This window comes from Cavia porcellus, unplaced genomic scaffold, assembly GCF_034190915.1.
Source record: "Cavia porcellus strain 051 isolate PalLab524CR breed Dunkin Hartley unplaced genomic scaffold, mCavPor4.1 scaffold_19, whole genome shotgun sequence".
Lineage (NCBI taxonomy): Eukaryota > Metazoa > Chordata > Mammalia > Rodentia > Caviidae > Cavia > Cavia porcellus.
Window position 1 is genome coordinate 11,527,831 of NW_026947502.1, and position 13,035 is coordinate 11,540,865.

Sequence of the window (13,035 nt, forward strand, 5' to 3'; positions counted from 1 at the left end):
CATATATAACAAAAACAGAAACTGCCTCACATATGGAAGAATTGGTTTATAATCATTAATCTAATGTCAACTTCCAGCACTGATTATTTTTTGTAGTCATGTATTTTTTAGTCTATCCAATAGAACATCAGTACCACAACATGTTAAAAAAAAGTTACTAATAATTTCATTTTAAACTTCAAAAATACTTTCTTAAAGATCCACCTTGTATGTAGACATAAGCGAGATCAAAAATTGTTAAATAAATGTAGCATTTTCATATTTAGTTCAGTCTAGGACACTGTTCCCATTCTACATGTCATACTTTTGCAAAGTGCTAATAACAGTGAGCCATTTTTTGCTAGAATATGAGCTTTTAGGAAGACAGAGACTTTCTCTTATTTATCTCCAAATCCTCCGTGCTGCCATAGCTCCATCCATAGGCGGTATCCATGAGGTTTTTAACTGAACTGAATATTCAGCTCTTGTTTCTGAGCGTGCTCGTTTCTGAATGTGAAGAGCATAGACGACAGCCTCTGACTCTTCCCCACTATTTCCTCTCTTTAGATTAAGTTAGATGCTGCGAAAATCAAACTACCTAGACTGCCTCACGGATCCTACACCCCCTCGGGAACGAGGCAGAAGGTCTTCGAGATCTGCGTGTGCGCCAATGGGAGATTATTCCTGTCCCAGGCAGGAACCGGTTCCACTTGTCAGATAAACACAAGCATCTGCCTTTGAGAGACTCTCCAGAGTGGACACTGTGGGCAGCGCGAAGGCCCTTTTTTGGCTTGAGACATTGGCTGCCAGCTATTTTTACTAGAACACAGAAAGCCTATCAAAGACCTTTTATGTGTGAGTGTGTGTACACGTGTGAGTGTGTTTGTGTGTGTGAGTGGATATAAATATATATATATATATATAAATATATATAAATAAATATATATATATCCTCTGTATAAAACAAAGTTTCAGTACAAAAGGAACCATGGGTGACCCTGTGATATTCACCATCACTTTCCATCCCATCACCACCATCCACACGACGAAATCTAAATACTAATTCAGATGCCATCTTCCCTAGGCCAGTGATGGCGAACCTTTTAGATCTTTGAACAGTACGAACAGCCTGCTGTGGCACGCATGCCAGAGGTTTGCCAACACTGCCCTAGACCATTGGGAATCACATTGTGCACTGAAAAGAATATTCATCAACACACAGTAACAGCACACCTTTTCCATCGGTGTCCGTAGAGGCAGCCATAGTGGGACTCTCCAAGTCATGCTCAGGCACTGAAATCTTTGTATCAAAAACAGACACATTGGAGTGGGGGTGCTGCTCATTAGTATAACTTGTGCTTAGCTTGTGTGAGTCCCCGAGTTCAACCCCAGCGTCACACACATACTAGACATTTGCCTTCCCTTTTTTAGCTTCAGGAAGACTGAGCAGCTTCTACCTTCAAGTAACAAAAGGGGTAGTGCCATTAAAGTCAGCCATAAAAACTCAGAATGACTGCCCAGTATTTGCAGCCTAACGTACTGGGGCTTTGGCTATTGCATGAGTGAGGAGGATGAATTCTGGTGAATTCTGAACCGCTCACACAACTTCTACTTATCTGCCTTTAAGCTCAGATATTCTCCCACAGTCCAAATAAGAGTAGTAAATCAGCACATAAAAGGATAACAGCTGCTCTTCAGTCGGCTGGAAGCTACTCAATGGCATGACAGCAAAGAATAAATGTGCACTATGTCTCTGCTCAAAGGAAAAATGGCTCAAGAGCGGCTGTGTTCTCAATCTTTACTTCAACACACTCTCACACAAAATGATCAGGTCAATCAAAATTCTTAATCGTGGAACCACAGTCCCGAGAAAAGTCATTTTAAATCAGAAATCTAATTAAGAGTCGCACCAAGAACCTAATTAGTTTTTATATGTTTCTTGGGATTGTGAGGTAACTTAAGAGCCATGCCTTTTTAAAGGCACGCACAAACTCTCTGACTTTGATCTCTTACATATATAATTTTTTTTTCAGTGCTGGTAATGTATTCCTAAATCTACTCTCTTTCTCTGGGACTCACAGATCTAAAGCACTGCATGCTGCCAGAATTGCTCCCTGAAAGTTAATGTATCAGAATCACTGTGTCCCAGCAGCACCTGCACCCTCATCTGTAAGATGCAGCTCTGGTTCCCACCATCAGCTACCTCTCATCATTACACCTTCATCACCGTGCTCCAGGGTCACCCTGGCCAGCTCTTGTGCTGGGACAGGGGATTACACCATCTCTGTTCAAAGAGGGGGAAATGTGCCTATGCCTTACGTCAATGCACTCAGCAAGGAGAAGCACATCCTATTTATCTTGTTACCTGTAGTTTATTTTGAGTGATTAGAGGGGAATTGTTTAGTTATGACTGGGCATCAAATTGGATAGACAAAAACAATGATTGACTGATGTGGTTTCTATTGAGCCTGGAAAGGAGATGTAACTGTCTTTGAAAGTCTTGGATGCCATTTACCAATCAATGGCCCCAAACTCCTAAATGAGGTTGTATTTTGTATGCTTGAATGGCATTTTTTTTCCTCAACAAGGTTCTAATTTTCCTATTTCACAAGCAGGAGAAGGTTGTCACAGAAGATGAAGAGGTTTGGTATTTTTGAGATGACACCAAATCTTGGCTAAAGTTTGCACATGTGGATGCAAAAGCAAGCTGTTTGGCACAATATTCAGTTACTGAAAAGGGGAAGGGGTGGTCCTAGCCTAAATTGTGGTTTTGCTGGCTTTGAGGCTCTAGCTGGCTCTCCAGTGTCTTACGGTGAAGAACTGGCTTGATCAGTTTTAAGCCAAGAATGTAAGATTGCTTAATTTGCAGCATGAAGACCTAACAAGGGACACCTACCATTCGTAAAAGTCATCAAGTTTATCTGGATCAGTATTTCTAATATCCTTAGGACCATGTTACCATAATCTGCATGCAATGCACATCATACACAGGGTTTTTGCAAGCCAGGAAATTACTCCCATGGCTGTTCCAAACATCGAACCCATATCGTTCTGATACACTACTATAGTAACCCTGAGGCCCTTTGTGGATAAATACCTTAAGAAGGAAGTTTTTCCTGCTGTTGTTTTGTTTTAAGCAGATTATCTTTGTATCTTGTCATCTCACATAAAGAAAACAAGAAAACAAAAAGTTCCCTGGACCCCTTTCCTTTGATTTTGTTCTAATCACAACAAAAACCTAAAATAAGCACCTTGGTAGTTTTTTGGCCCCTCCCCAAAAAGTAGTATGATCCCACTTGTAAAATTTAATCTTTAATCGATCACAAATACAATGAAAATAATAATTGCATTCGAAAAACTTTTGGAGGTGGGGGGACACTTGATAACAAACTCTGACTTTCCCTGATGCTAAATGACCACAATCTATAAGGTAATAAGCCGGAACTCTGGGATGAGTGCAGTTATGTATTTCACTTCAGACTTTGGAAATTAGTAAAGTGAATTCCAAGTTTTTCAAAGTATATCTTTTACCCCAGTACTCTACAAATAAAATATCTGTCCACGGTCATAATTCTGGAGAAAAAAAAAATACCTTTTACATTAAAACCTGTTAACCCCAAATTTTTAAAAACGAGATTCTAACATTTATATAGTATATACTATCTTCTAGACAACCATGCCTTTGGGTACTTTAAGCAATTGGAGGTTTAACAGAGTTCAAATGAATCTTCAATATACTAGAAGTTCTACTATGCTAAACTTCTTCAGACAATTTTTTATCAATGAAAAATGGATCTCCAGATATGTTCAGCAGTTAGTTCTGTTTGATATATGCTCAGTAAGTGATAAAAGTTCCATCTTGAGAAATTACTTGAGTATGAAGAAGGTTTTTGAAAGCCCTGTATGGCATCTATCTAGGTGGAAACATGACCTGTGACTTTATAATTATGTTATCAAAGAAAAAGTTTATAAACTTGCATTTGCTTTTAACTTCCTTGAGGTGACTTTTCCCTTTGGATAATTTCTACTGTATACCCTGAAATCATAGACCAAAGAGTGCCTGAGGTTTGACCCTAGAACAAGGATCAGCAAAGGTCTCTGAGATGGAGACCAAATCTTACTCAGCACCTGTTTTTCTGAATACATTTCACTATTACACAGCCATATACTTTCATTAATATGCTACCAGCCATTGATATCATTCTGTAACATTGTGCCCGACACTGTATGGCCCACCAGCATAATTATTATTATTTGGCTTTCTATAGAGAAAATTTGCTGATCCTGACCTACAGGTCATTTGTGATACATGTTAGACACAGGTACAACCAAATAGATTATGCAGTAACGGAGTGTAAGCCTACATTTCCAGGTAGGCTGGGGAATATAACCACCTGGGAAATATTTTAGTGAAGATTTTCCTTGCACTATATGAAGTAACCCATCCAATAGAGAAACACAGGATTCAAAGAATTGGGAATAGGCAGAATGGAATTAGGGGCAGCTTTGGGGGGGGGACTGGTCCTCCAAGAGTCTTTTCTGCAAAACCTTGATAGAAAGATGGCTCCTTAAGCCCTAATCATTGTGTGACAAGAAGTAAAGGGTATCCTAGGCTTTAAATTTAGTCTCTTTGCTGAGAACATTTTTCTGCTGTCTATATAACAGAAGCTTCCACCTCGCTTTCCCATATTCTAGAAAGGTGTCCATTCCAAGGTCTCCCAGAACGTATTTTTAACTTCATGTGTTATTTTTAGCCACCGGGACCTCAGTTATTTGTGTCTTTATGGTGTGAATATGTTCTGACAGCCACATCAGGCTTAAAGAGGAAGTTGGGACACTGAATAATTGGAAGTATTAAAAGAAGCAACATCTTAAAATCTGGAGGAAGAAAAATGTAGTAAAATTGTTTTTACAAATCCATTACTGGGAGGAACCAAATTCATGTCTATTTGCTTTGGTTTTGTAGGATGTAAGTTTTTGTTCCTGGGTGTGGAGCAAATGCAAAAAAAGACATGTTTTGGACTCCAACATCTTTGTTTTGTATGCTGTGGCAGGTTTCTGCCAGAGATTTCTCTCCTCTTTTACTAAAAAGGGCCTCATAGTCAGTTTGTTAAAACAGCATGATTTAACAACAACTTCCGAAGTATCCATATTGAAGAAGAACTTTCATTTTTTTTTAATGAAAATGACCACCATTTACCCATCCCTAATCTTTTAGGGAGTCCTTTATCCTAGTATGTGGATACAGCTAGACGAAGGTTAAGTTGGCTATAGAATACAAATATCTTGCTCTTGTTATCTTCAGGCAAAAAAATGAAATTGGACCAAACAGGTTAAAGGCTCCATTTAAGCCCCTGATCTTTTTTAAAGGCCTATGAAAAGTGAAAAATCTCCTTTAAGTAAGTTGTAAACAAAACCAGTGCTCCTCCTTTTCCTGCCCCCAGATATCTTAAACAAAAGAAGATAAAGAAGCAGTTTCCTGAATGATACATTTGCATGGTACACCAGTAGCAGGTCGGGAAAAAAGTTATAATGAAAGAAACAACCTTAAAAAACAGTCTTTTTATCTCAAAGATAAAATGTCTCTCTTGCGGTCTTTCATCACTTTCTCCTTGGTGGAAGGTTCCCCCAGTTTCCACATACTTCCATTAAAATAGTCAAAGCTACTGCATTGGGATGTCAGATGCATCTCTTTCTTTGTGGTAATCGGAATTTAAAATTATACAGTTGCCTCTGAATTTCTCACAAAGCCAAACCACAGATAAGAGATAAAGCACAGTCGGAAGCCTGCTGCTTCAGCCTGAGCAGCACACCACAGGCATTAGCGCTTTCAAAAGCAGTGTGATTTCCATGGTTCTTAAAAGCTTTCTTCATAATAGAGTCCTTGAAATTTCTCAAGGCAGGTCTGAATGGCAAAGGGAAAATAATAACTCACGGGAGGCCCTCCTTCAGAGCACTGTAACAGCACAAGTGTAAAAGAAAATACCCCTTTTGGGCCAACCCATGCTCAAATATGCTATTTCCGTTTCCCCTACCTTCCTTTTGTAGAAATTTACTGAGTAGCAAGTTAGTATCCTCCTTTGAGAAAACCAGCAACAGTGTTACGAGCCCTTGATGCACTAGGAAATGTGATGTATTAAGGATGCCATCAAACTCACTGATAAATAGTCTCGGGCATAACAACATCAGTGCTAACTGCTACTCTTTAATTTTGGTCTAGCAACTGATATCATCAGTAACCACTTTGAAGTTTGCGATAGGCGAGAAGCTTTACAGTCCAAATCCACATAGGAAGTCAGAGAATATTGCAAATGCCTCATTAGGCGCATAGACATTCTCACTATGAAGTGAGTGCATTGGCTTCATCCTGAACAATTTTTAGCAATGATCTGCTCAATAAAATAACTAGGGAGCTACCCTCATTGGAAGAAGATAGGAAAAACATTTGTTTACTCCAAAATCAGCTGTGCGTGGCCAGCAGCATCTTTCTAGTCCCTCTTCCTTCAGGGTCTCCACAGGCTACTTCTACATTTGGCATTGTTGAGAGAGAAATCAGACATAACTCAGATTTCATAAAGAGAGAGACTCCAAGCTGGTCTGTTCGTTTATGTGGAAGCACTATAGCAACAGATTGTCTGAGACTAGGAAGGTGGCATCTGTCAACAAGAAAGATGCTGGTGTTTCTTCAGTCTGCATATTGTTCTAATTCATGAGATTCTAACCGCCCGAGGAGAATGAGTTCTTTTGAGAACTGGAACAAAGCTGTGAGATTTCTGCAGGAAAAAACAATCACACAAAATACTACATAAAATCAGATTTTCTTGGATCCACACCTTACCCTAACATGTGAGACATTGGATTCTGTTCTTCAATCATTATAATAATTCTTTATAATTAACATTCATTGAATACTTAGTGTGCTAGATATTTCGCATAATTCTCTTTCACTTATTCAAAACAACCTTTTGAATTAGGTTCCTTTGTAGTTTAAATTTACAGACTTGAAACTGAGGCGTAGAGAGGATCAGAAACTTGTCCAAAGTCACGAGCTAGAAAACAGAAGAGCTATAATGTGAGTCCAACTCCTGACCACTGTGTTACAAAGTCACCAACATGTCAAACTATTTTTCAAGTGTTAGGAAGAGTTTCCTACTAAATTTTTAAACCAGCTCTCCTTTGTAAACAGTAGAAATATTGTATTTCTGTGTTCTGTCAGTTCTCACTATGATAGCATCCAATTTTAAAGTATAAATATGTCAGGTGAAAATATAGCAAGCCTACCTGGTTAATAGAATTTAGAACCAAGAAAATTAGTGTGCTCTAGATGCTTGTTAAGTCAGGGTCCCTGTCTTTACACATTGGAAGATATCTTAGCCCCATGTTTAGTAGAAAATTTTAATAACCTACAGGTGTAGCTAAGCAAAGCTTCATTCCCATAAACACCTATTTCCATCTCTTCTACCTCGCTTCAAAATACAGACGTCTAATTTTGGGTGAGGTTTGGCACTTTTTGGTTACTATTCTTTTGTACTTGTGCCAAAATTATACGTAGCAAAATTGAAGCATCAAATAAAACAACCCTCAGCCTCTATCTCTGTCCCTGCCCCCACAAGAAAGAAGCTAAGCCTGCTGAGGACCCAGTCAGCACTAGGCATTCACTACCAGATGGAGCCCAGCTGGCAACTGTCTCTGATGGTTTGTGTCCACACCCTGTAAGCCATTGATGATGATCCAGATCCTCCGTGGACAGAATCATCACCAAAGCTTTAAGCCATCACTACCAGTTGATCTGGGTTGGAAATAGGATCCAGTTTCCACTTTTCATCCTAACAGGGGAGACTTTTAACCAGTGTACACTTTAAAAATAATGTCCTAGATTCAGCAGTGAGGATAATGGTGTTCCAGCTAGGACAGGAAAAACGGAGTGTTTCTAAAGTTCATTTTGCCCAGGTAGTTTAGGCCACGGTGACCTTCTGAGCAAAGACTTTGGACTTTGCTATGTTAGAGTTAAAAGGTAATCTTTTTGCTGAATTAACTCAGCCAAGAATCATTCGAGTAAATTATGCCCTTGGTAAGGTCATGCTGTTTATCTGTTCTCACCCACAACCCAGAGGTCCACAGAAGAAAGATTTGGGGGGTCCATCCTGCTTCCTGTGCCCTATACACAGCATGTAGCTGATCCACTGGGGAGGACGCGGATACACTCAACTGCCTCCCAAACACACAGCCTGAGGGCAAGAGCTTCTCTGGCTCAATCCTTGCCCCCAGAAAACCTTATCAAAGGGATGGGCTAGGAAAGCTAAAGACCCTATTTCAGGGCAAGTCAGTCGGGGATTTCCTTTCTAGCATTATAAATGTCCAAATGGCAAGACAAGAGAGGAGAGATTCCAGCAAACCAAAGGAACAATTGGCACATTTAAATTTGAGCGACACAAAATTAATGTCATCCAGTGTTGTTGTTAGGGAATGGAATGAAGTTTTCCCTGTGTTGACCCCCTCACTTCCCAGTCAAGATTTTCCCTTTTGAAGTTTATGAAGAAGCGGAAACACCTCCTCAGGAGGTTGTGTTTTAGAAAGCAAAAACAGGATATCTATGGTGAGGTGGCTACATGCTCTTTTGGAGAAGCCAGGTTCTGGTGTTTTTCACAGAAAAGATGAGTTACACAGACACCCCATTCATGTGTAGATTTTCAGTTAGAAAAAGCAGCCCCCTTCCCATGAAACAACTGAGTTCAGCCTTTGTGTTATTTTTAGTTTTGTTTTCTCTTTCCTCTGGGTTTGAGTGTGATGTAAGAAGAGCTTTTTAATTTTGTTTTGAAATAACATCGATCCTTGCACACTCTATGCAAAAATTTTGTAAGCATTGCAATAATGCTATGAATTACAAGGAACTATTTTAACTTTATTACACTTTCTGTATAAAAGTTTGTATTTAATATTATTTCGACTTCAGCCTTGTAAAATATATTAATAAAAATAATGATTGGTAAGAAGGAAAGCACCCTTGTCCACTTCTTTAGGGAACTCCTCTCACACAGTTAACACAACAGTCAATTCTATGGACTCTACCTCAGAAATAAACTTTCAGATTAACTGCTCTTCTGCATGTCTATGATCAGTGGCCTAATAGGTTGGTTAAGCAATTTTAGATCTCAGGAAGCAATCCACAGAGGCTGCCTTAGGAAGAGATCTCGTAAGGCAATGCCTGGGATTTGGGGACCCACAGGATCTGGAGCAGGTCAAGGGATGGCTGTCTTTTTCTCCTAAGGATATCTGTATGCTCCTGAGGAATACCTCTTCCCTCTCTAAATCTTTGAAGAAGCCAGTCTAAATGGCCTCTATTGGGTAAGACCTCTTCAGCCACATTAGCTGGTGAATAAGCTATCTTTGAATCAGGAGTTGGTCCCTGGTCCTATGAGTTTTCATCCTCCTGCAAAAGGCTGTCCCAGCACTGCTTCTCTAGATGGAGCCATGTGTGAGACTGGTACAGTGGAAGGCAGCATGGCAGAACTACGATGACCTACCAACTACAGTCCTTCATTGTGAGCATCTCTTATCTCCTGGCCTTTCACAATGACAAGTCGATGCGCATACTATTTATGTTATCTGCCTATACTGCCCTCCTGCCTAGCACCTCCTCCCCTCAACATACCCACCTCATTCATATGTATCTTCTCACTGTGGTTCATCATCCCCTGTTGATTTCCTCACTATTTTATTTTATTTTGTGATACTATGGTATACTATAGTTTACATATTTCTTCTCTATCTGATACCCTAGAATACTTACATTTTTAAAGTTGACACATCAGTGATCACATATCTGAATTGATCTTCACAATAATTTCTTAAAGTACATAGGTAATTTCTCAATTTACAAAATGTAAGGCAGATTTTATATATCCAGTACAATGCAGACCCATTCCTAACATATTTTCATCCAAGGCTACAACTTTTAAGTTTACCACCCGATTCCAAATGACACTGAAGAGGCATAACAGAATCCTCCAAGAAACAGACTATCATAAAAATTCCATTCTCAGGTAGGGTGCAATTTATGTACACAGTGGTAGTAATTTACTATCTGTCTTCTCTCTGGGGAAAACTTATCAAAAGAAAAAAACACAAAGAAAATAAAATCACAATTTAAGAGACCCAGTGAGAAAGACAAGTTGAACCTTAGCTAAAGAGATAAAGAAATACTAATAAAAGAAAAAGGCCATTAGAAGTCAAAATATTCAACACCCTGGTTGATACAAAATTGGGAAATAGATGGAAATATGTACCAAGAAGCTAAAAAGTATTATTCTTTGATTTTCCAAGGAAGAGAATTTTTTAAAGTAGCAAATAGCCATAAATCAGTAATGTTTAGATTGCTTTCAGACTTGACCCTTTTTAAAAACAATGTAAGATTCTGTATTTCATTTAATGATGCAGGCCCACCTTTTCGTGGGAAAAGAAACCAAGATAAAGGGATAGGTAGTGAGGATCAGACTGCCCAGGAATAAATGAAACGCATTTCAGAAAAACTAAATAGCGACACGTATGAAGTAGCATCTCCAATTAAGTAAAAGGGTAAGCTAATTTTATTTTGTGAAAACAAAATTTTAATTCCTCTCAGTATCTGAAGCTGAGCCCCCAATAAAGAATGTTGTCATTTTTCAGTGAGCACATAAACATAATCAAAGAATAGCAATGCGATACCAGTTATTCAAGATAACTTTTACTAGAATTGAATATGGGCACATGAAATGTGTGAAAATATTCTCTCAAATTATAGCTTATTGGAGCAGAAAGGTCAGCATTTTGTGATAACAAGGTACAGTACAGGATAATGGGTGTCACATCAAGGCTAGAAGCTATACCTTTATTAAATAATTTTAATCTGAGACCAAGTCAAGGGTTATGTTTAAAAACATTTTGGGGAAAATGTAGGCAAAAATTAACCGATCAGATTTGAATAAAAAGAAATTAGTATTTGAAAGTAGCATTTAAGTAAAAATATTAAGATTCAATTTAATAATATATAACATTACTATATCCTATTATTATGTCCCACTATATCAATCAGACAAGTAACAGAAAACAAAAATTCAGAGTGATGAAGAAAAGAATGAGGAGAAAATTAAATATTGCTGCAAGGAACAACTTTTACCACTCTGCATCTTATAACTTACAAATTGACAAATCCTAAAAACTGAATTTATACAACACACACATACACATCCCTACATGATAGCAAAAAAGGAAACTTATTATTAATGATCATATAAAAGAAATAAATGTAACTTCAAAGTGAAAAAAGAAAACTTTTTAAACTACTGTCTCAAAATAGATGATCTAATTTATATTAAGATAAAATTCCAGGAATTTAAGAACTGAATATTTTCCCAACTATTGATGACTTGAAAAAGAAACTAGAATATTAAACATAGTAATTTAAAAGGCTAAAAATTGTATAATTTGGCCAAAGAAGTCTTGTAATATAATAAAAGCATTTAAGCTTATCAACAGAGAAACAAATAAGTAAAGCATTGAACTTAAAATTCTAGAACAGGAAACAAAATACACAGGAAAACAAAAATAAGTGGTCCTAAGTATTATATATTTTAATAATTGAAATAAAAATTTATACCATATGAAACTACTGATAAATCTTTAAAATCAAAAAGTTTTAAAACTTATAAAATTCAGTGTGTTATACCGTGTTATAACCTTATTTAAAAAACTAGAAAATTAGTAAAATAAATAATTTTAAAAACCAAGCAAAGTTAAAGAAAAAGTTAATTCTTGTTTCTTAAGAAAACTGGAAAAAAAACAAAATAATTTTTGGTTAGGAAATTCTACTAAAAATGTTTTTGATATAAACACTATAAATATTAAATATACTTTACATGCATACACGCATACATTCAAGTATTTATGTGTGAAAAAATATGGTAAGAAATCTGCTTTAAAATCTGCTTAATGTAGCTAAGAAAAATTTAAAATTTTGAGGGAGATATATGTTTGATAAAAATACCAATTGTTAATTGCACAAACAAAAATTGATAAAGAATTTTTTGTTTTTCCTCCAGTTAATTTTATATACTTCACATAATGCCATTCAAAATTCCAACACACTTGTTTTGGGCACATAAAATCTGAAATTTAACAGGAAATACAATACAAAAAAAGATAAACAGTATTCTCTACCAAAAGATGCTAAAATAGTGACAACCTAACAGACTTTAAAATCGTAAAGCACCAACAGAGAAGATAGCAAATACAAATCAATGAATTTAGCCAGGCAACTACAGGGAAACGATTCAACAGGCCAGAATATTCAAGATCAAGCCAGTTGGAGACTTGGTCTTCCATCAGGGTACGTGCTCAGTCTCCTAGTTCTTTTACACTCCAAACTAGAGAACAAGAACAAAATGGTGGTCTCTTGTCCATTAAGTTTGCAAATGAGCAATCTTGACAGTGAGATGGACAGCCCTAGTTATGACATTAGAAAATGGGGAGAGAAGTTACTGCCACGATAACAGGTGGCTGGACTGTCATTGCAAACAATGGAAAAGAAATGACTATGTGAGTAATATTAGAGAAATATGACCAGCAATTTATTTTTTTGAGTGAGGCCAAGGAGGCTTCAGAGGCACACCTTAAATTAACTCCAGTGAACCACAGTGAAACCCATTTGCTCATCTGCAATGTATTGAATGCTTACTTTCTTGTAAATAAATGACCTACTCTCCCTGCTCCGGAGTGATCAGCATCTAATAGAACAGACAAGGATCTAAAATGGTCAGCTACAACAGAGAATGGAAGAGGTCCACAAAAGATAAAGCAAATGACTGGAAAAACCTATGATGTGTGGAGGAAGGTAAGAGAAATCTCAGAAAGAGGAGCCCCTTTCAAGAATTTGCAGTTCTTAAGTTTTCTTTCCCTGCTCCACTGCTATGCACAGCAGAACTTTTATAAAAAATAATAGCAGTAGATAGAAGAAATGGTGAAAAAATCAGTTTAGAGGATCTGTAATTTAATAAGAAAACTGTCAAGATGTCAATAAAT

General features: G+C 37.4%; 1 protein-coding gene across 2 annotated transcripts in view; it reads left to right on the forward strand.

Moving 5' to 3' along the window:
- Sgcd (sarcoglycan delta) overlaps positions 1–8,977 on the forward strand; it is a 554,972-nt gene extending 545,995 nt beyond the window's left edge. For both annotated transcript variants that reach the window (XM_063230698.1, XM_003473239.5), the window contains exon 8: positions 547–8,977. In XM_063230698.1, the coding sequence (XP_063086768.1) occupies positions 547–720 (174 nt within the window). In that variant the 3' untranslated portion in view covers positions 721–8,977. The remainder of the gene's footprint in view (positions 1–546) is intronic.
- Positions 8,978–13,035: the final 4,058 nt, after the last annotated feature.